Here is a 24157-nt window from a genome sequence, read left to right as displayed (position 1 = left end):
CAATGGCGACTAAGCTTTTTTGAGTTGTAATGTAACTAATTGAACTAAGGCAGAGTAATGAGATGACACAAGGTCTAAATTAATTCCAACATATACTTCTGCTTTATGTTACATTTGAAAGAAAATTATGATATATTATCAGTAACTAGTTATTATTATTTAGCATATGAGCTTTCTTATAGATATATTTCTGTTGAGGTAGCAGGTTTCTTTAGTCTCCTGTTTGCAAAGATCATCTCACCATCAAGATCAGAGAATAAGGTTGAGTTCATTTGAAAGACTTTTTATTTTCTGTTTTAGTGCTGCTTCTGTTGATGAACAGCAAAAATTTACATTATGTGATAATTCCACCAAAGAAAGGAATGATGGTTCCTGAGGTTAGTGTTAGATCCTAGAATAAGACAGTTTAGTTGTGAAGAAACATGGAAGTGCTTAGCTTAAGCACAGCTACAGTGGGGCAGAAAAGAAAGAGAGGGAGGGCAGTGAGACAAAGACAGTATGAGTCTGAGAGCCGGTCGCACTGACAGAGTCTGGTTTTCTTTTCAGTAAGTCAGTGTCTTCTGGCGCTGCTCCACCTCACTTCTCTGTCTTACTCACTTTCTGGAAGCAGATCAGACTGGGAGGGAATATGGGGACGTCTTCGAAAGGAGGTGCGTATACGAAGAAGAGGGAGAAATGCGCTGAGTGTGTGTGTGTGTGTGTGTGTGTGTGTGTGTGTGATGGAGTGAGAGAGAGAGAGGGAGGAAATGAAAATACATGCAGAAAAAATACAGTATATGCGGTCGTGGGAAGTAGTAAAAAAACACGAGTGCGTATGAAACGAGAGATGTGAGAACATTTTTTTTTTTAAATCTTAACCACATTGTCTGCAGCCAGAGTCTTACTGTAAGCATTGTGTTCTGAACCCAGGTGTATTGGTTTCTTCACCTTTTGTCCATTTAGATTGAGGAAGTAGTGAAACTATGCCCTCATTCCACAAGGCATGTGTTCGTGGTGGATGTTTGTTTATAACTACAGTAGGTCTGAAGCCCACTGTGCAGACACAGACAAAGGCTTCTGTGTAAGTGTTTGTCAAGGAAAACAAATGGCTCTTCTGTACGTGCATACTGTTGTGTGTATGCGTGTGTGCTTGTGGGTAATGTGTGAACGCTTGCACTAAGGGAGAGCAGTTGCAGGCGTAGCTAGGAGAACGCCGAGGTTATTTGAGATCATTAGACAGCTGCCAGGACTCCTGTGTCCTGACTCTTGTCCTCTCTACTTTTCTTTTCTCTTCTTGCACGCCTTCAAGTGTTAAACAGTGTGGTGCAACAGTTGCAGGCAGCTGGGAGCGAATCACCCTCTGACATTAGCAGAACAGCTGTTTTATCCCCGTGGCCTGTGCATGAGAACCGGTCTTCGGGTTTGACACAATGAGCCTGCTTTGTTTCAGACCAAAACAATGCACGTGATTGCTGGAACATCAGAGCGCCAGTGTGCTCCAAACTTCCAACTTCTGCTTAAAGATTGTAATTTGTTTACAAAGATAATCCAAAAGAGAAGAGTTAACGTTTTATATTTAGAAGCATAATTTATGTGCAGAACAGGCTGTGATTGTTTGCGTTGTAGCGCACAGTTCATAAATTTGAGTCAGATTGTTTTGCTTTCACTAAAGAGGCCTCTAATTGTGGTAAGACAAGTGGATGTTATTCCCATAGCAACAAGATCATATCTTTCCCAAGAGCAAGATTCATTAATTATGCTGTTTTTTTTCAAGGCCTTTATTTTCTAGGACAAGAATTAGAATGCAAGCTCAATTTCATTCCCAGCAAAAGAGCAGCTTTGCCAAGTGCATCACCTCTCCAGCTGCTACCCAGCTAATAGAGAAATGCTCTGGTGCCTGGAGAATATTAATACACTCATATCAATGCATTGACATCACACACACACACGCACACACACACACACATGCACACTGGTAATGGGTTTGTGTACTTGTTTGTGCAGGACTGTGTGCTTTTATGTTTGTGTTTACACATTTTGTCAAGTTTTTGAAGTTTCAAGTCTGCAATGTTGTGCCACGTCTCATTCTATTTTGCTCTATCTTCAGATATTTTCAGACTAACTTAATGTTGTGAGTCTGCAAAAAGAGATTAGACACAAACATTTTCAGTGGTCTTTGTCTGCGGGTGTGGGTCTGAGAGAACAAGAGATGAAGAAGGAAAGTGGAGGTGTTAAAAGTTTGCTGTGTAATTCTTGTATGCATTGTGACTTGCAAAATCTATCATACTCCTTTTCACATTAATGCAAAAACAAACTTCAGTGTGTCTGATTAAGATTTTATGCGATTGATCTCCACAAAGTTGTGAATAACAGTGAAGTAGAAGGAAAACGACTCAGGTGTAAAAAAGTGTGGTGTGCATTTCTACTCAACCCTCCTCCACAAGAGTCAACACTATATAGAGCAGCCGTTCACTTCTGCTACAGCTGCAAATGTTTTTGGTATGTCTCACACTATGCGTCAAACTTCTAGAAACTGAAAATTTTGCAGATTCTGTTTCTTTTTGTCTGCTAAAAAAACAAAATGTCCACAGAACGATACCACCACCATTATTTTCTGATCATGGAGATTGTGTTTTTAGGGTGATGTTCTCTTCCATGCAAAGCATTTTGCTTGAAGGCAACAAAGTAAATTTTTTGCCTCACACACCAAATTTGTGGAGGTCACAATTAGTAGTTGAATGTGCTTTGATGTAAACTATCTTGCATGAGCTCTGACTAGGATTGAGGGTCATTGAACTGCAGACTGAACCTTAGTCTCAGTCGACAGCTGTGTCTAACAGGTTTTATCAAGCCATCCTGTGTGCTGAAGAAAATAATTTCCTCAGCATGATGCTGTCACGCCCGTGTTTCATATGCGGCATCGTGTGTTTAGGATGATGCACAATGTTTTCTGAGTTGCCATGACCCTCTTGACTGCCACTTGGACTGATTATTTCTGTCAGTTTAGGTGGACGGCCAGGTTTTATGAGATTTGCAGTTGTTCCAAATGTTTTCCACCTTCAAATGAGGACTGAAAAAGTGCTTTGTGAGATGTTCCAAACTTGGAGTAATGTTTTAAAACCTAGCCCTGCATTAAACTTCATAATTTCATCTTCAGCTGCCTGCTGTGTTTGTCTACTAATGCTCTGAAGCAACCCTCTGACAAGTCTTGTTTGTTAAAAAAGTTGGAAAACTGTTGATCATTTTTCTCCCACTTTATTTTGTGCAAGTTTGTCTCATGAATTCCTACTGAAATACAGTTAGTCAGAATTTTAAAAAAAACATCCTTCTGGTTAAAATCACACAAAACTCTTAATATTTTCTCGGAAATTACCTTCGAAATAGTTCATACTTGTATTCTTGTGAATTCAATTGATTGGACTTTATTTGGATAGACACACACCGGTTTCTATATAGGGCTCCACAGTTGCCAGAGCTCAACCTGGAAATCACTGCAGATCTGAAACATAAAATTAGTTTTAACAAAAAGCGTGGAACACAAAATCATCCTCAGTGCTTCACATGTTTCTTTCAAGTTTATTTGATAGGGACAGACACACATTGACATAGACAAACTGAATAAAACAGCAGTTCCATGTTTGCATCATGGTGTGTTAATTTCCCAGCTGTTTTTCTACTACAGCGGCAAGGAAAAATAATAGAGGCTCTTTTTTTAAAAGTTGCGTGTCCAGGTTGTCTTTTGTGTGGCTTCTTTTGTCGATGTAGTCGGGTTCAGAGCATATGTAAAGACACATTCTGCAGAGCAGGGTTACCTGCAGCCCTGTCATTCAGTATTATGTTCAGCCAGAATCATTCGTCTGTGAAATTCCCTTCTCCCTCTTCAACATCTTTTTTATTCTCATCTCCCTCTTTTCTCACCTTTTCACTCATACATATATTCTTGTATGGAGCACACTCTTCATCTGTCTGGGCTGATTTGCTCAGGTAGCAGTGTGCTACGGAGAGGGAGTGTGGGGGTTTTAATTGTGGCAGAGAAAAGAGCAGTACTGAGATGGTGGAACCATCGAGAAAGATGAGCAAGAGCAGAGAGAGAAAAGAGAGAAACTTAGTCTTGTGGTGAGAAAAGAGGAAAGCAGCAATATCAGAGATGAAAGAGGGGCGCAACAGAGAGAATAGAGTGAGCTGAGGCAGTCAGTCTGCAGTCTGCTGTGTCAGAGGTTCATTCAGGCTCCTGCAATTTATATCCTTTGCTCACACAGCTTTCACTTTCACACACTCTTGCAAAAACACATATACTTACACATGGACATGCACAAGAGAGACTGACATGTGACTCCCCTGGTTTCCATTTAGCTCTGTGTACACACACACTTGAGTCAGTCCATTTGTTTTTGTGGGAATCCCATGATATCAGATTGTGTATGTGTGGTGAAGCGAATCCTCGTGTGTGTTTCTGTCCAAAACCTGCTTTGTTTTTGCAGGGGGAAAGCAATTGTTCTGAAATAGATTTGGACAGTTCCCAGCTCTATCAAATTAACTGGAATATTACTGAAAAGTACATTTATTTTAGTAAGTCCAATAAATTCGTGAAACACATTAATTAATTACACACGAGCTGATGCTTTCATGCCTTTATTTCTGCTAATTATAGTAATTTTCCACTAAACACAGCATTTAACTTGCGAAAAAAAAATAAAAAAATTTTCAACACAATTCATTGTCCTCCACTTGGAGGACAGTGAATTGCTTTGAAATTTGCAATTTTTCCAATGATTTCTTCTAGTTAAATCTTTATTTATTCAAATTTAGAGTTGCAGGCTATTATTTTAGGATTAACAAAGATTAGACACACAATTATTTTGGCCAAATCTGAAATAAAAAATGATCTAAAATACAACTTAAAAAAAAAAATATATATATATATATATATATATATATATATATATATATATATATAATTTGCTCATATTTCATTGCACTAAGCTCTTGAATGACCTATTCATCACTTTAAATATAAGCAAATATCATTCCACAAAATGTAGTCAGTTTCCTTTGTTGTCCATATCTTTCAATTATATCTTGTTGATAACTCAGCTTTTAGCATATATCAGTTTGGTTCTGTTTATTTATTTGTCACAAGTTGCTCAGCAATAAAATGTGTCTTCAAAAATATAATTTGCCTAGTATTTGTGCGCACAGTGGCTTTAAAGCCTGCAGTTATGTACATCCACAGCTTGCACTTTTAAGTGAGTGAAATCAGTTCAGTTCACCTATCAAAAAACTACAGTTGCTCCTGCTTAGAAGCTTCATGTTAGTTTGAAAGAGTAATTACAGCTTTAACTGGTTGTTACAACAATTCAACTATTTGCTATCTAGAGGACAAAAGCAGTCTGCACCTTAAAAACAGAACTGCCAAGCTTATCATCTCAAGGTTTTGTGTTCTTAGTCTGTAAAGAAAAAAAATGTTATTCTGCTGAAGGATTACTGTAAAATACTGGAGGGAACACTGTGCATGGTTTTAGGAGAAAACAAAAAGGTAAAATATCGCATTTTGGGGATCCCTCATGTACCTGTCTATCCTCGCTGCTTAACTCAACCTCTATAGTGATTGTGAATTATTAATTCTGTTAGAACTAAGAGATACTGAAAATGGTTTGTGGAACACGTCACGAAACTTTGTCATAGCAATTTGCAAGCTTTTGTTAAGTGTGAAGTTGTGGCGTCACTTTTATTCCAAAGATATTTTATTCTCATTTTTCCAGGTTTAATGTGTGACGACCAAGCAGATGGGAAGAGAAAAGGTCGGCCTAAGACTGACGGTCAGGAGCTTAGGAGCATTCCTGTGAGTATCTCTCTTGGACATGTCTGGGTGCGTTATCTGGGCTTTGTTACCCATTCACAGTGGACAGTTTCTTGATGATGTCTGCAAGATAAACCAATTAAAAAAAAAAAAATTGCAGGTTCTCACTCTTTTGCCATCATGTCTACGCAGGCCCATTTGATAATACAATGGAAGGAAGAGTTCAAGCGCCGCTCCAGGGTTAAATGTCCATGTACAGGCTGTTGGTTAGAATTTCCCAGCATCTATGGCGTCAAGTACCACTATCAACGCTGCCCAGGAGTGAGTCACTAGCCTCTGCTGCTTTTCCTGCTATTTTGCTGGCTATTTCTGTTTGGATTCTTCCGATAAGGTTTAAAGATTCAAGAAACCCAGTTGAATCTTATACGACTATTGAAATTAAGAAATACAATTTATGGTTTTCTTCTTGAATGATTTCTAAGTTACGTAAGAGCTTCAAATAATAACCACCAACTAATATTGGATAATGTGTAGGGGGAGAGCTTAATCTAGGTCCCCACTCATGATATCTTTCAGCCCACTGTAGCCGAGAAGCTGAATCACAGCTGTCCCTACTGTGAGGCAGCTTTTGCCACAAAAGTACGGCTGGAGAAGCACAAACTGTGGAACCACCCAGAGAGAGTTAGCAAGGAGGCCAAGGAACAGCAGCTTCTTAAGATTCCTGTCAAATCCAACATCAAGAAAAGGTGACTGAAAGTTCAAATTCCTACCCAATGCCACCAGGCGAATGTTTTAATGCCTAAATCTGTTCCTTCGGTGTGTGAATTTAGGCCTATGGAGAACAGTCCACCATCGCCGGTGTTCTTTAAGGTGAAAAAAACGTACGAGGTTTCCGCACCATCTCAGAACGGAGAACTAACCCACCTCAAGAGTGAGAGGAAAGTACACAGTCACATCCCGGCTTCACAGCAGATTCACCCGTCATCGCACACAGTTCAGCCTCAGTCGCAGTCTCAAAGCACATCATCCGACGCAGGAGGGAGTGAAAGTGAAGGCGGAAGTTTTCCCTCTTCTTACCCTGACGAAGATCCAGAGCGAATGAGGCACAGTAAGATTGCAGCAAAAAGTTGTAATGCACTTTTGTGTTTGTCGCGTATGCTACGTCTTTAATGATACAATGACAGTTCCTTTTTTTTTTTGTTTTGTTTTTTTATGGTCCAGGACGGAAGCAAAAAACTCCCAAGAAATTCACCGGAGAACAGCCGTCAATATCCGGGACATTTGGGCTGAAAGGTAAGCACCTGCTGCTGCAGATAATCCAGCCTTTCTAATGGAAATTTGCACTCTACCACTATTTTTAAGTACCATGTCACCATGATTATAAAGATAAGTAGACCGTCTGTGTAGACAGAATCAGCATTGATTACAGAAGACCTCAGGAATTATTTGATGTTTTATTTAATTATACAATTCTAAGGAGAACTAATATACCACTGTGTCCCTGCAGAGTTGATTTTAGGCCATTTCAAGAGAATTGCATTTGGTTGTGTCATTGTGAATGCTCCCTATTGCTACTGATCAATGGAGCTAGTCTTTTAACAGCGTTAATGTGGCAACTGCTGAGATGCTTCATTTCTGGCTAAATGAAACAGTGAGTCACATACACAGCTTTACCAACCTCCTTCTGTCTTTGTCTCATTGATATGCTGGAAATACTCAGTGACTCATGTAGCATATTCAGGCTGTAAAGCACTTCTCATCACATGTCAAACAATTCATCTGCCGTTTTGCAAGACTGATTGCTCTCTTTCAGGCTGCCTCTCTGTATACAGTGTCTTGCAAAAGTTTTCATAACCCCTAAAGTATTTCATATATTTCCTCAATATAGCTGCAAACTTCAGTGCAGTTTACTGGCATTGTATATGACAGTCTAAGCCAAAGTAGTGCATCATTTTAAGTAGGATAAGATGATACATGGCATAATTTTTTCACACACCCCCCCCCGCCCAAAAAAAAAAAAAATCTGAAAAGTTTAATAGCATTTGCATTCAAGCCCTATTATTATATGACTAAATAACATCCAACCCAACCAACTGATTTTAATTATAACCTCAAGGCAATTTGCAAGACGATAACAGAAAACTGCTTATTTTTTGTTTGTTTTTTAAGCTGTTATTGGCTCTACTGGCTTTTATTTGACACTGGTCAGGAAGGAACAAATGTCATCGGGCCGGGACTCGGCCTTGGCATCGAAGTCCAAGGCCTCTATATATGGGTCACACACTTTATCCCTGAGCCATCGTCGTGCTCAACAGAGAACTAATTAATCCATCATTAAAAAAAATAAGGAGAGTATTGCACAACTTCAAATCTACCGAGACATACATTCAATTGAGATTCTGCTGACCTGAAAATCGATGCTCAAAATAAGGATCAAGGCTATTTCTGCCAGCGTTTGAGCTATTTCTAAAAAGAGTTAAATATTTAATGTCTTTAATTTGCAAAGCAGTTGAAACAAACCCCAAAACAGTTCAAGAAGATATTGACTAAGTACAAGTCAGACTCTTCAGGTTTTTAACTGTACAGAAAATGACAATGTCATTTTCTTAATACTTCACAATTTTAAACTACTGTCAGTCATATAAAAGCAAAAAAATATATGTTACTGGAGTTAATGTACAAAAGCTTAAGGTGATGTGAAAACTTTTTCAAAACACCAATTCTACTAAAGTAATATTTACAGTTGATTGTCCTTCTTACTTTATGCTATGGTACATAAAGTTTAACTCTTTGGTTTCTTGCTAATCGTTGACCATCATTTTCTCTTCACTGTCATTTTTTTCTCCCCCTTTTTTAAAATAGTTTATTGTCCAAATTGATTACTACAGTAGTTGTATCTTCTGTATGTGCATTTCAGGCATGACTAAGGTGGAGGAGAAGCTGAAGGCAGGACGAGTGAAGAGATCGGAGGGCTGTGGGTTCAACGATGAGCCTCAGAGAAGACCCGCATCTGCTCAGTCCTCCAAGAAAGAGCCAGTGACAACAAGCTCGGGTGGGAACCAAGATCAGATCTATGAAATCCTTAGATAAATAAAAAATAGTGAACCTAAAGAAATAAATTAACCAACACTGATTTTATACAAAATCTGAAAAAATTAACAAAAAAGGATTTCTAACATAAGTTTGCTCAGATATATTGTCATAGTGCACAGTTTATAAAATAATCTAATCTCCATATATAGTTTTTTTTAGTGATGCCACAGCATTTCAAAAGCTGAGATTTACTAGATTTTTTCTTTTTTTTTTTTTTTTTTTATTAATCTGCGCAATACCACCTACTAATTTTGGCAGTTGTTGAAGAACTTCCTGTTGTTAAGTGTTTGTTCGCTCCTTGATTTTCTGTGACTGCTTCATCCTCCTCAGGCTGGAGAGGTGGCTCGACCAGATCCCAGCCATTACTATGTAAGAAGCACGTAGGAGAAAGGTCGCTAGTGTGTAACAAAGCTACATTTAAAATTACCCAGGCTTGGAAGGCTGTCATTACATTTTTTACAGGGGTGTAGAAATTGAATGAATTCTTCCTGTCTGACATTGTGCGTACTGCTTTTCGCTGGGCTCGTCTGTTCAGTGCGGTTCTGGGAATTTTAAAACAGATCTGATAGATTCATTTAAACTGAGAAAAACATTAAACAATAAAATGTTCCTAATCCTTAATATTTTACAAGCCTTCCTGCTTCCCATTTGTTGCCCAGGTGGTGTTTCTGACACTCAGTGGCAGCGAACAATCTCGGAGCGTGGTGAAGTAGTGTGTCCGACCTGCTCCATTGTCACCAGGAAAACAATCCATGGTCTGAAGAAACACATGGAGATCTGCCAGAAGGTAAGCAAGAAATACACCTGTCTACCACACAGAGAACCAAAACTTCACTGAAACTGGGTCAATATTCTATTTTGGTAGGGGAACACTGTTTTATGACTATAGCTACCAAACTACCATGAGCATGTCTGTTTAGAGGCTAAGATCTGCCCGCGGACCAGAGCACATAGCCTGACTAATTAATTTTAACAGTGGCATCATTAGCTGTTGTACATATTTAGTGTTAGATTTTTAACACTAAAATAGCATGATACCATGATATTAATACTGTGAAACCATGATAAATAGTTTCTCAAAGTTATAATGCTGTGGGAATGTCATACTGATCTCTAATTACTCTTTGCATATTCTGTGATGTTATGCGATACAACATGATGGTGAAAAAGCATATTACCTCGATTACTGTTTCAAAAATTAAGTTTCAACTCTGCATTGTACAGATATGATCCAGAAATACCACAATGTTCTTCAGGTGCTGGGTCTTTATTATCAGCAGTGTTATAGTGACCCCCTCCCTGTGGATCGGTAGTTAACTATGCCATCTGCAGACCAAATCTGACGTCTTCCAGAGTCATCTTATGACATAGGCAGACCTTGCTAAATAGATTACATTTACATTTTATATTTGTTTTTGTGTTGATAAACCAAATTTGCCTTTTCAGGGCCTGATTTTGGCTTTTATGCCACTATAACAAAAATCCATCTGTGCACAATCTGGCTTTTTTAAAGTGACATCTGTATATACACTAGGTGGCTATGAAAATAAAATCTGCCAGTATCTCCAGCCTGTGCAGCATTTTTACTAGTTTCTGGTTGTAACATAATAATTTTTTATCTTATACCTCAGGGGTTGGGGTTTTTTTTTTATGAGAACTGACCAGATTGTTGACTAGATTTTAGTGCATTGATTGATTCAGTTTAGTAAAAAGTCGACCTTAGTTTTTGTTTGATGTAAATGTAAATGATTCTCTGTTTGGCCCTCACTGTCCTCAGCTCCAGGATGCCCTAAAGTGCCAGCAGTGCCAGAAACAGTTCCGGTCCAAAGCTGGTCTAAACTACCACACCATGGCTGAACACAGCACCAAGGTATTCTGGCATGTGTTGTGTTTTTTTTTTTGTTGTTTTAAGTTGTGTTAAATACACACCCTGTTGTGTCTTCTTTGTGTATCAATCTTAGCCTGACCCTGAGGAAAATGCTTTGGGTGTTTTGAGAGTTTTGAGAGTGTTTTGACAGCAAGGAATTTCAGCTGTTTGGAAACTGCTCTGACTTTTTCTTGTGTTGATGTACTTCTTCTTCTCTGGGCCCATAAAGTTATACCTTATGTTTAGATATTTTTCCATTCAGTAAAATACATCTCTGTTTTTAATTCCTTAAAATCGTATTGGAAATTGTAACCTGGATGGTAGTTTTTTTGTTTTATTGCTCCTATTTCTTTCTGACGACCAAGAGCTTCATTAAGACACTATCATGCCCGGTCTTGCATTAGAGCAATGACACTGCAATGAAGTTTGTTAAATAATTCAAAGCTGCTTATTTGTAAAGGTATCATAAAAAATTAACGACTCTACAGGCAGTAAACTTTGAGGCTCGTAGTATGTCGGTAGGTTGTGAGCACCTAGACTCCAAGGAGCTGATACATGGGCTCATACATGCATATTTATGATGTGTGTCATGCTTGGTAGTTTTGGAGTAATGATCCATTTGCACCAGCAAAATTAAACTGAGCGAATCAGCCATATATCTTCTGAAGGGACTTAAAGGCAGACATTACTGGCATCCTTACAACTCAGCAGTGAAGATGACTTCAGCATGTTAGGTATGTAAGATCCTCAGAGATATGAGAAGGCAAGTTATTCCAGGAAAATATCAATGCACAGCATATTTTATTTTATAGATGATCATAAATAGTTAGTGAAAATATAAAAGATCTCAGTATTTTGGATATGGTTTTGTCACTTGTGTTTTTGTACCCAAATCTCAGAGTAGGTCCTGACTGAAGTAGTGGAAAGCTGGAATTAAACTTGTTCCTTTCTGATTGAAGGACAGTTACGATACTCACTCTAGCCACAGCAGTGGCCCCTATTTTTAAATTATTTATGGCAAAAAATATTTAGCATGTATTTGTAAGGCAAGTTGGTATTTCCATTGATCATATTTATGCAGGCATTACTGCAGAAAAGAACATCATGCCGCCACTGCAGCATCTGCTAAATCAGATTTATTCATCTACTGGCTTTGATTTATAGAAGAATCATTTTTTTAATGTCCTGTCAATCTTTCAGCCCTTAACTTGAACTCTGGTCCTTTATTTTATGTGTAGCGATTCTTTTTACTATATTATTTATAAGTATTTTATATTGATGTGGTTATTTTATTTATATTAGCCTTAATTAACTTATTTTTGTCCTTATTTTTATGCAGCCATAAACTATGCTAGTTTATAGTAGCTGCATACCACGGGTGCTGTAGTTTGGTATTTTTGTTGCGTGTAGTTTTCAGGGTCTTTTGTGTTTGAAGTGTTTGTACATGGACTAGGCTATTTAAAAACCTTATTTACATAGTCTGTACGATAGTTGGGTTGCACCCTGGAAAGGCCTCTAGTCCATCACAGGACAAACAAGTAATTCTTTGCCTCTCCTGGTGGTTCTCACTCTTCTTTTGCTCTATATATGTTAGAGAAATTAATAATGCATGTTGATGCACAGCTACCCTTTTTTGCCCGTCAGTGTAAATCACAGGCTCAATCTGCAGGCAAACATTATTGTTGAGATAGAAGGGCATCTCCTCTTTACCTTCACCTTTTATCTGCCGCAGAGTTGCATGCCGTGCGTCTCGTGGAGCGTTTTACACTTGAGTAAACACGTGAAGTTAACCCCCCTGGGATTACTCAGTAGGTCCAGACTCTTTCCAGTGCCCCACTCTTCTTTTTTTTCTATCTGGCAGCCTTACCATCTGTTGTTCTGGTCTTGGCTGCGTTTGGCACCAGGCGACGTTCAAGTGAAAACATGAGTTTGACAGTTGTCACAAACACGCCTTGAGTAACAGCCTCACCATGAAATCATTCAATGATCCTGCCACAGTGTGAACAAACGAGAGGGAAAACATGCTTTCTTGGTACAATGTTGTTGTGATGTGAGGAAGCGGGTGGCGTTGTGGTGCGACAAGCTTATGTGACGGTGTGTTTGTTCCTCCTCAGCCCTCAGGGAGCGAAGGCCAGACGGGCAACGAGCACGAAGAGAGAGAACGGCTGCGGCGAGTGCTCAAACAGATGGGACGAATCAAGTGTCCTACTGAGGTATTCTCCTCTCTAGTTCTTTCCATGGCCTTGTCTCTTTCCTGCCTTTTGTCATATATCATATTTTCTTTTCAACATCTGTCATTCACATTTTTGTCAGTTTTGCTGTCTAACGTGACACAATCCCTTTTCCACATTTAGCGGTTTGGATTTGGTGTCTTTTTGTTCTCAGACTCCTCACATGTGCCACTTTCATTTTACAAGGCTCCTACCTTGTAAAGTCTGGAAAATTAGTTTTAGTATTTTTATTATCAAAATAACTAAAGAAAATGAAAAATATCTTTCTTAGACTGTCTTCCCTGAACGACTGTGTGTGTGTGCGTGATTGTTTGTCATCTGTGTCCCTGTGAGAGATGGGCGCAAGCCCACCTGCAACCATGGAAGAACAAGCGGGTAGAGGCGATGGATGGATGGATGGATGGATGGATGGATGGATGGATGGATGGATGGATGGATGGATGGATGGATGGATGGATGGATGGATGGATGTTCCGACAAACTTTATATTAGTTTTACTCATCTATCTATCCATCCATTCGGCCATGCCTTGCCCTGCACAAGTATCCCGACCCCTTTAATTTTTGCCTGTTCTAACACATTAGAACCACAAACGTCATCATATTTTATTTTAATTTTATGTGCTAGGTTACCAGAAATATATAGTAGTGCATGACTGAAGTGGAAGGAAATAAAAAATGCTTTTCAGTTTTGGCAAATAAAAATCTGAAAAGGATGGTGTGTTTGAATCCGTCCTCCCTTTCTCTGATACCTTAAATACAGTACAAAGAACTTCCTTCGTTTTATTAGTTAAATTATTTTAATATCATATCACATATTTACTATCTTATTGGAAAAACTGCGTCAATAGATGCAAATTGTTATTCACATACTCCAATGGCAAGGATTTTTGTTTGCAGATATGCAAAGTTTTTAGAGACATACCCTCCAAAATGTGCAGATTTTTTCTCAATGAAAGGTCATCTCCTATCATTTTTATATTTTTATTTGTTAAAAAAAAATAAGAAAAGAAAACCAAGTATGGTGTTCCTTCCTTTTTACAATTATGCATTGTTTTGTGTTCATTCATCAAGTAAAATAAAAAGAAAATGCTTTTAAATGTGTGGTTGTGGCTCCACAAAATGTGAAGAAGCCAATAGAGGAATGAATCTTTTTTGCTACTAGGCTTCATCCATTCATGCCACGTTTGTGGATTGTGTCGCTTCTATATTGACAGTCTGATTTGTGTACAAACATCTGCCCTTCCAGCTCACTAAAGGTATGACATTTTGACAAAAAAAAATGTGTGGGAACAATGATTTCAACTTATTTTTCAGCTTATTTATTTATTTATTTCCGATATGTTGTCTATGCCACGTCATCTCTCAGTTCCTGTTTCTGGGACTACAAAAGGTTTCGGAGAAGGAAATTTGAAAAACTGATTGCCTGATTGATGTTTAGCTGCAACATGTTTGCACACAGAAAAATTACCACCTGTCAAACATCAACTAGAAAACGTTGACTGAATCCAGTATTGCTGTTCCTTTTAACATTGACATTTTCTGCCTTCCTGGCTCGTTGCTAAATGTTCATCCTGTCTCATCTCTTGTCATTGTTGTCACACCATCTTACAAACCTTTTGTGCACAAACACGCATACACTCTCACACATACACGCACACACACACATATATGCATATACACAGGGTTGTTCAGCCCACTTTTCCAGTCTGATGGGCTACCAGTATCACCAGCAGCGTTGTGGAAGAGAGTTTTCTGACGATGAGAAGCCTGTGTTTCTGTGCCAGCACTGTGGGAAGAGCTACCGCTCCAAGGCAGGCAGAGACTACCACATACGCACTGAGCACCCGCCGACCATCACCACCGTCACGACAGCGACAAACGCCAATAACTACAAGAACAGCCTCACTGACACCAACAACAATACAGGCAAGGAAAGGGTAAGTGGATCTTTGAGAAGACTGATGAAATATTGTCATAGCATCAAGAATTTCTCCCAAATGAATTCAGTCTTTGTTTTTCCAGGGGATTTCTGATGATTCTCCATTAGTAGGGAAGAAAAAGGAGCAAAACTTGCTCGAGAGGAAAGACTGGCAGGAGAAACCCCCATCCAGCCAGCCTAAAGAGAGAGACTTGGAAAGGGAAGAGGAGAGAAAACAAAGCAAAGAGAAAGCAGCACAAATTAAGAGTCAGGGGGAGGACTTTGAAAGGACACCCAGTGGCCGAGTGAGGCGGCAGTCTGCTCAGGTGGCCGTGTTCCACCTGCAGGAGATAGCAGAGGATGAGCTGGCCAAAGACTGGGGCACCAAGCGACGCATCAAGGACGACCTGGTGCCTGACAGCAAAAGGGTGAGGACACATTACATATGGTGCTGGCTAGAATATTCATATCGTTAAATGTTTTTTTTACATTTTGTCATGTCACAATCACAAACCTCAATATATATTTTTTTTGGACAACAAACATAAACGCACAGCCAGAGCAACAATGTAATGTTTTAATTTAAATCCAATTGAGAATCTGTAAGCAAGACTTGAAAATTGCTGTTCACAAACACTCTCAATCTAATGAGAATGAGATTTGAAAAACTTTTAGAAATCTGCCCTTAAATGTTCCATGAAGTATTTCCTCAGGGCAGTTCAATGCATGTACACACGCCACACATTTTAGCATATGCATTACGTTGTTTGGGTCGGCCACATAAAATACCTATAAATAGATTAAGGCTTTTGAAATACCAAGAGAAAATGTAAAAAATCTGAAGTAATGTGAACACGTTTGCCATGCACTGTGGTAAGTAATTAGTGGCAGCATGAATACATAAGCACAAAAAAGAAAGACAAATATCTATTGCAGTGAGTTAAACTTTAATTCAGTTAACAATTCAGGAAAAATGTTCTCCTCTGTACAGTTGAACTACACTCGTCCTGGCCTCCCCAACTTCAGCCCAGAGCTACTGGAGACCTGGAAGAACCAAGTGAAGGAGAAGGGCTTCATTTGCTGCACAAATGCTGTATGAAATTTCCTCTTGTTAACATGTCAAAACACAGAAAACAAATCTGTTTGGATAAAGTACAGAGTTTGTAAAATAAAAGGGCAAACTTTTTCTAGAATTTTAGTTATGAAGGAGAGGTTTAAATAATTTTACAACTTTGTAAATATTTTTGCTTGAAATCACTGTAATTCAGAAAGAGTCTGTTTTCCTTACTTCAGTTTTTTAAGAGTTTTATAAATATGTTCACTGACTCATTATGATTCCTTGCTCTTGTTTTTACTGCAGAACTGTGAAGCTGTATATTCCAGCGTCTCTGGACTGAAGGCACACCTTGCCAACTGCAGCCAGGTACAGACCTCCATCTACAGCAGATCTATCAACTACCTAAACCACACCTATCTATTGTGACAACATCATATAAGCTGAAATGTATACAATTAGAAGCCAATCCAATATTTGAACCTGAGGTCATCTGCCAGACCAGATGTTTCCTCTTCAGTTTGTCCGTAGTGAACATAGGTCATAGAAAATGTTGAAATTGATCACCAAAAAATAAAAAGTAATTAATTTAGTGGAATCTTATGGCCAAGTCCCCATAGAACAGACATGATAAGACATAGAACTCATATCTCATAAGACAACCTTTAATTAAGAGTTCTCTTTGCTTATCTGAAAGAAAAGGTCATAGGAAATCTTTGTAAAGCATGATACGACTCATCCAGTCTTATAGAAAATGTCAGACACCTAATTAAATATTCAGATCTTCTGACAGAAAAGTTCACATATTGGTCTAAATCTTGTTTTATTGTTTGGTTATTGTAATTTTATTATAGATGAACCCAAAAAGATAAGTTTTTTTTACTCATTAAACAAAAGATATGAGCAAACATCAGTGTGTGTTTTAACTGAAGAACAACTTGGGACACACTGCCACTTACAGCCAGTGTACCCCTTTGGTTGAAATAATTTTAATGAGACACTTCTTGTAGTTTATCTACTTAGTCTAGCAACGTTTGCCTCACTACTTGTCATTGTAAGTGGGAATAAAGATGTAGGTGTACTAATTTATTCCTTTAAAAAATGTGCATGTTTTATAACATTTTATAAAACATGTCTTTTGGGCCTTTATTGTTTATTTACATCACTTGTATTTCTCAGTTTAAGATTAACGATTAAGATTAAATATCCATATGACCACAAAAACACCATAGATCAACAAAAGCTAAACTTAGGCATATTCACAATGATCCATTCATGAATAAATTTGAAACACTCAATAAAGAAGGTAAACACATCCCTGAAGAACACATTTGTAAATAATGCACATCCATTGAATCTCTCTACTTAACATGATGAGCTTATTATGCATGCTTATTGTATTTTTGAATTAGTTCAAGTTAGTCTTCATACTGTATTTACACATTTTTTTGTTTCTACTTGTCTGTGTGTTTTTCAGGGTGGTGGTGAAATGGGAAAGTACACCTGCCTGATCTGTCAGAAGGAGTTTAGCTCAGAGAGCGGTGTTAAATATCATATTAGTAAGACACACTCACAGGTGGGTCTCTCTCTGTGGAAACTTAACAAACAGCCATTAAGAACGCACTAACATAAACATACAGTATATTTGGACATGAATGTGCCAGCTTCATTGAGAAAAAACTTTTTCAATTAAATGCCACATTCTTAGATTATCATGCAAAACATTCATGGGACATATATGTTTTGCATGCAAACTTAGCAGTTTTTTCCCTGCTAATGTGTGTATATGCAGAGTGTCTGATAATTGTGTGACATTATGCACAAAGACATCACTGAAGTGGCTGCTATGAAGGAAATGAAAACGCATAGATCTTACTGCAGAAAAGTTTCCTAAAGCTAATAAAAGTTATGCTGATCGCTCTCTCTGCAGTATAAGAAGCTAATAAAAAGTGTCCTAAAAGTAACTGCTCAGCAAGAACTACTTAGTGGCCCATTCTCTGGGAGGGGTGAAGGCCAAAATGATAAATAAATGATCGAAGCGACCTGAAGTTCTTTAATGCTCCAGCAGAACTACAGGCTGATCACCTCCATGCCAAGCTGCATTGATGCAGTAATTTAAGCAAAAGGAGTCCCAGCAAAGTATTGAGTCAATATACTGTGCAGTACATCGACATACTTCTCAGTAGATCGATAATTTTTAATTGGTCTTTTTCTATTTTCTAATTGAATTATCAGCTGTAACCCATAGTCATCAATTCTAACAGATGCACACTTCACTGATAACACTTTCTGTGTTGTAAAGTAATATTCCTTTATGTTTGCCCTTGGTATGTTTTATGTTTATGTTTGTTCAAATTTTAATTGATTTGGTGTGTGTGTTTTTTTTTTTTTTTTGTAGAACTGGTTTCGTGCATCAACCAGCCAAGGGGTTTCTGGTAGCAAGAGCAAAGGGTTGGAGAACAATGGATTCAAAGCTGAGGTGAGGAACGGAGCCACCTCAGGTAAAAAGAGGGGCCGGAAACCAAAAGAACGGCCCCTAATGGACGAGTCTCTACAAACAAAGACAGATGCCCTCACCACCGCCCAAAATTCACCTCCAGCCATGACCCCTCCCTCTCGCTCAGCACAGTCCCCAGCCCTGATCCCTGACCAAACGGACAGTGATGATCCAGGCCAGGAGAGGCAAATCCCCCCCCCTGCCTCCAGACGGAACAAAACCAAGAAGATCTTTTTGTCAGAGTAGCACTGCTTTTATCAACCCTGGAGTCGAAATGGATGCTTTTGGTAAACGTGCCGCCTGGAAGCTAAAAGGACCTTTCCACCTTGGCACTGGGTAGAAAGCCAGATCAACGATGAAAACTTTTAAAGATTTTAAGAGTCTTTAAATCTTGGTTTTATACCTTAGAGTTAATGTGTGCACTGGTATGAACATTTATCACCACAGTAGTGCATTTCCTCCATTCCACCTCTGTTTCCTTTATAGGGCACACATTTCAGTTTCTGATCCCACAGCAGAGGCCGTAAACCAAGTGCAAATCAAACCCTAACATTGATAGAAGTTATTAAACAGAAGTAGTATCCCAAATAGATTAATAATAATAATTTTCTCTGCAAGAGTCAAATTGTTTTGAAAGGATTTAAAAAGGAAATTCTATTAGCATGGTGAAGTCATTTTATGATAGCTGGTGTTTTTTCCATGTTTCTTCACAGATATACTGTATGTGTACATAAACAGTAACTATATATATATATATATATATATATATATACTCAAAGTAATGATGCCATCCTTCGTTTTCAAGCCTGATGCGTCCAGTTGGCTTTTGGTCAGTCACAAATTTTGCAGTGTGTTGTAGTGCAACGTTGTTTCAATGTATTATTTTTCCTTTTAGTTTTGCTTTCATTACTTTTTTGGGGGTTTCCAGTTCTTGTGAGCAGATTTCACATAAGCTACAATATTCAGTTGTTTTCTTTCCCCCAGTGCTGTTCCTTTTACCTAACATTTCCATGGTTACTTTAAACTGAAGGTGATAATTAAAAAAATCCAAAAAGGGATTTTTTTTTTTTTTCATTTATCTCTTAAGATGATAATTCAATCACAATAACACACAGTGATATTATTTAATCGATTTCACTTAAAGAAGCAAAACAAGGTCTGGCCAAACAAAATATTTAGCAGAAGGAAGGATTTTTAACATCGTTGCACTGTTGCAGCACAATCAAATTATATATCTCTATTAAAAGGAGGCCATACTATGGGGTCTGCTTTACTATAGGTCTAAGCTGCAGAGAAGATTTAAAAAAAGCTATCTTTTATAGAAAGGTTTAAGATGATAACCTTTTATTACACAGGCAAAAGATGTAAATTAGCATCTCAGAAAGTGATGTATTTGAATGAATTAGCTAAAAGTTGTTGCCTTGCACTTTAACCCTCTACCCTTCTTGCTCTCCTCTTGTCGTTTTTGCACTCTAGGACTATTCGATCTAGCCTGCAGGTCGTCTCTTTAACAGGAGTAGGAGAATGTTGCTCTGATCGGAAAGGAAACAGTTAACTCTGTCTGAACTACAAAACAGGACTGTGTAATTATTGCTTACAGAGCCAAGCAAAAGTGTTCATACCCTTCAAACTTTTTAACATTTTGTTTCATTGCAACCACAAACTCCACCATGCTTTGTTTTGTTTCATTGTGGTCAACTAACATGAAGTAGCAATTAATTATAGTGTAATTTTTACTAATAATACACATCCATGTTACTCTGTAGATCCACCTGTACAGTGTTTTACATTTAGGACAATGGTCAGCTTTGGTCTCATCTGACCAGTTTGGCACTTTTCACACATTTGCTGTCCCCTGCGTGGCTTGTGTCAATCTGCTAATCATCAGTTGTATTCTTATTTCTGCTTTTCCATAAAGGCCAGATTTGTAAAGTTCTCAAATAACTCAGCTCAGGATGCTGTTTTTATATTCTGTCCCTGCTTTAAGCTTTTCTACAATTTCATCCCAGACCTGCCTGATGTGGCTCTTTGGTCTGCATGATGCTGTTTGTTCATCAGTGTTTTCCAACAATCCACTAGGGCCTATGGGGAACAGCTGGGTTTATACTGAGATTTTACTACCAGTAGTAAAATCTACTAGAACTAAAATCTCTTGGTTGCATTAAATTTTATTTAGATGCATTAGAATAAAAGATGCTGAGCACATATACACTCCTTGCTTTTTAGATTTTTTTTTTTTTACAATTTAAAGTAGATAAAAAAATAATTTATTATGTTTCTTGTTTTTATAACTAAGCACTACTTTGTGTTGATTTATCACATACAGTCACATTAAAACACATTGAAATTTGTGCTTTTAACATGACAAACATTTGACAAGGCTCAAGGGGTATGAATGATTTTGCAAGGTACTGTATTCCAGAAAGCCATAACTGGTCTTAACAAAGTTCAGAGTTCCTCAACATTTCAACTTCAGATTTGTTATAAAACAATAACAAGTTAGATTACTTGATTACTTAAGATGAGAGAATATATTCACTTTAACGTGCTAAAAAGTCAAAGTAGATACTTGAATCCACAGTTATGTTAAACTTTTCAGCAAATGTAAACAACATATTACTTGGTTTATTTGTGCTGTTTGTGTATAAAATAATGACGCTCACTTTTGAAAAAAAAAAAACAAAAAAAAAAAACAACACAAAACATAGAAACAAAAAAGATCACAAATCTATTTTAGATTTTCTTGTGTGTATTACCTAGATAGCCAGTCTGCTAGTTTTGGATATATTGTGATGTGAGGGATAATAAGGGTGCTTTACTTGCCACTTTACCTTAAAGACCTGATACAACGCGCCTAAAGTCAACAGATCCATCCAGCCATGACCTTCCTTCTGGCAAGTTGTCTGAATTTTGGAGCAAAATGTCAAAGTTATTAAATCCAAGCACTGATGTCAGCTGAACATACCCTAGGAATATAGAGTTTAATAGGTTATGGGTGTGTTCAAGTGGTTTCATCCCCGTGCTGTTACTTTTTATAACGTACAGCAAAAATTCTACTTGAATTCCTCCTGAACTAATCAGACAGTGGAGTGTATTCAGATGGGGATGAATATGTTTTTATAGTGGAATGGGCCTTTTTCTGCTATTTAGGCGTAGTTCACAAAAGAGCAGAAGTTAGAGAAGCACTGACCGGTCCATGGACGAGTTTTTAACACGAGTTGTCCAGACCTTGCTTGTATGCGTGTGTGCGCGAGTGTGTGTGTGTGTGTTGGTGTGTGCGTGTGTGTGTGTGTGTGTTTGTATTAAACGGTTAGCACCTTTGTAACGAGTGGATGTCGGAGAACAGTGACACTCTCTGTTGAGTGTGATGCTGTGGCACAGAATCAGTTCGTCAGCTGCTTGTTTCCCGTCTCATACAACATTGCGTCGACTGTGTTTACCCGACAAGCTTTTGGTGTTGCAATATGATAGTTTAGCACTGCTTATAAGAGTGGATATTTTATATTTTATAACACCCTTTACTATCTGTCTTCCTATTACTTGGAAAACACATCTATCCTGCAGTGTGAATAAACTGCAACTTGTTTAAAACTTACAGCAATATACCATATTTAGCTGATTTTGTTGGCTTGCTAATTTTTTGATATTGACGTGTCTTCTTAGAAATGTGTGGCTTTTTTTCCACCCTCTCCCCAGTCCACGCCCCCTGATTTTCTTTAATTGCTTTAAAATGCTTTTCACATTATCTGAATTTTACACAATAATGTTGGAAAAATAATCGTAGACCACAAAGAACCTTGTTGGCATACACTGTTATTTTGTCCATTTTGATGATGCACATGATTTCAGCTTTTTTTAGTACACAAAGGCAACCCTGTTGAGAGAGTCCTTTATTATTATTACATATAGATATGGGGGCAACAAGGCATATGTATGTGTGTTTGTTTCTGTATTTAGTGCACTTACTATAACATAAAATAGGCTTGAAAATAGGAGTGTTGTTGGAGCTTTCTAGTGACCTGGACTGTGTGGTGTGACTTTTGTACCCAGGGAAACAGGAGGCTCAAGTGTCTTCCCTTTGTCAGCAATGTTATTTCCAAAACCAAGATTAATCCTTAGAAATCCTCTTAGCCTATGAATTTTACCCTGGTTCGTTTTGTATGCTACCTACTTGAAAAGCAGGAACTGGCATCCATCTCTGGTGCCGCCCATTGTAATGAAATATTTGAGAGCTGCACTACGGCTCATAACTGTTTATGATACTTGGGTAACAGATAAAATGAGACTGATGATGTAATTAAGATTTCCATATCTGAAATTAAGCTGTATAGTACTTAACACTGGAGGAATCAGTTCCTCCTTTGTGTCTGAACTGTTACACTTTTTCTCCCAAAACTTGTTGTATTACCTGTGCATTAGTATCCCTTAACTAATTAATAAAGTTTGATGACTAAATCAGTGTCGTATGTATGTAAGGTCTTTGCCAGTGTTATTTTAAACGTTATTCACATTATATACAATCCTCCACAATAGCTTCACTACAACTGGTAAAGGTTTGTACTCTGAAAGAGTTTTAGAGGACTATGCATACCCTAAACAAGAAATTTGTTTTTCACAAGGCCGAAAAAACATATTGTGACACCATTCTATTTTTGCAGCTTGTTCTTGACACATTTTCAAGAACAATATGAAAATGTTTTTGTTTTTGTTTTTTTCTTGTATGCTGTGTGACAAATAATGTGTCACTGTCAAAAACTTGTGGTTACTATACTGATAAATGTTATTTTTGGAGGAACCTATACAGGTTTCCTAAGACTTCTCTACTTGGGTTCTTATTATATATTAAGTGTCAGAAAGAATTTATTCTTGTTATTGCTACCTTAAGCAAAGAAACTAATTTCTCTATTAGTGCCTTTGCTAGTTTCTTTGCCCTGTTTTTAAATCCACCAAAAGAGGTGCCCAGGAGGCATCCTGATCAGATGCATAAATAACCTCAAATTATTATTTTTTTAAAATTCAGCTGTTGATAACCAAGAGCAGGTTCTTTAAGTCATGATTCAAATCTTATGAAAAGAGATGAGGGTCAGAATGTAGACTTAACCAACCACATCCCTTCTCTTCACCACATTGCAGCATATGAGACAATCAGTCCATCTGCCTATTTACTATGTAAAATTAAACACCCATTCAGATACTTCATTTTTGACGCACCATAGAATAATGTCAACAGTGTACATGTTTTCTATCGCATTGTGACATTAAATTCTGAAATGACACACAGATTATGATAGTTCTCTGGGGTCTTGCTGTGTAAGTGTTATGAGAGTTACTGAGCTTTAAGTATGAAACGCTTAACAATACCATACCATACCAACTTTATTTATAAAGCACTTTAAAACAACCACAGCTGACACAAAGTGCTGTACATTAAAACACAAGATAAAAAAAAAACAACTCTTACAGTTTAAAAACAAACAAACAAACATACAATTTAAAACTAGATCCCGCTGGAGTTGAAAGCCAAGTAAAATAGATGGGCTTTAAAACAAGCTTTAAAAGTGTTGATAACAATTGATAACAATTATTAAGAATTGGAAGGATTTCCCATACATGCAGCTGCAGCAGAATTCGTCATCAAATTAACAAGTAGCCAATACTTCTGTAAGACAAACGATTGTTAAAATAAAACTTTCAGAAATTAAAAAAATACTATATA

General features: G+C 37.7%; 1 protein-coding gene across 5 annotated transcripts in view; it reads left to right on the top strand.

Annotated features, from left to right (window-relative positions):
• znf512b (zinc finger protein 512B) overlaps positions 1–19789 on the top strand; it is a 33235-nt gene extending 13446 nt beyond the window's left edge. For 2 of the 5 annotated variants that reach the window (XM_015054517.1, XM_015054525.1), the window contains 15 exons: positions 5742–5821; positions 5972–6100; positions 6356–6525; positions 6610–6887; positions 7001–7072; positions 8697–8831; positions 9532–9659; positions 10650–10742; positions 12854–12952; positions 14655–14909; positions 14995–15318; positions 15882–15983; positions 16251–16313; positions 17422–17520; positions 18343–19789. In XM_015054517.1, the coding sequence (XP_014910003.1) occupies positions 5742–5821; positions 5972–6100; positions 6356–6525; positions 6610–6887; positions 7001–7072; positions 8697–8831; positions 9532–9659; positions 10650–10742; positions 12854–12952; positions 14655–14909; positions 14995–15318; positions 15882–15983; positions 16251–16313; positions 17422–17520; positions 18343–18687 (2372 nt within the window). In that variant the 3' untranslated portion in view covers positions 18688–19789. Of the gene's footprint in view, positions 1–525; positions 651–5741; positions 5822–5971; positions 6101–6355; positions 6526–6609; positions 6888–7000; positions 7073–8696; positions 8832–9531; positions 9660–10649; positions 10743–12853; positions 12953–14654; positions 14910–14994; positions 15319–15881; positions 15984–16250; positions 16314–17421; positions 17521–18342 lie in introns of those variants that run through there. The other 3 variants (XM_015054551.1, XM_015054532.1, XM_015054541.1) reach the window with 3 other exon arrangements.
• Positions 19790–24157: the final 4368 nt, after the last annotated feature.

This window comes from Poecilia latipinna, unplaced genomic scaffold, assembly GCF_001443285.1.
Source record: "Poecilia latipinna isolate Pla-1442-1.1 unplaced genomic scaffold, P_latipinna-1.0 Scaffold56, whole genome shotgun sequence".
Lineage (NCBI taxonomy): Eukaryota > Metazoa > Chordata > Actinopteri > Cyprinodontiformes > Poeciliidae > Poecilia > Poecilia latipinna.
Note: the sequence above shows the minus strand (reverse complement) of the source record. Positions and strands in the feature narration are given on the sequence as shown.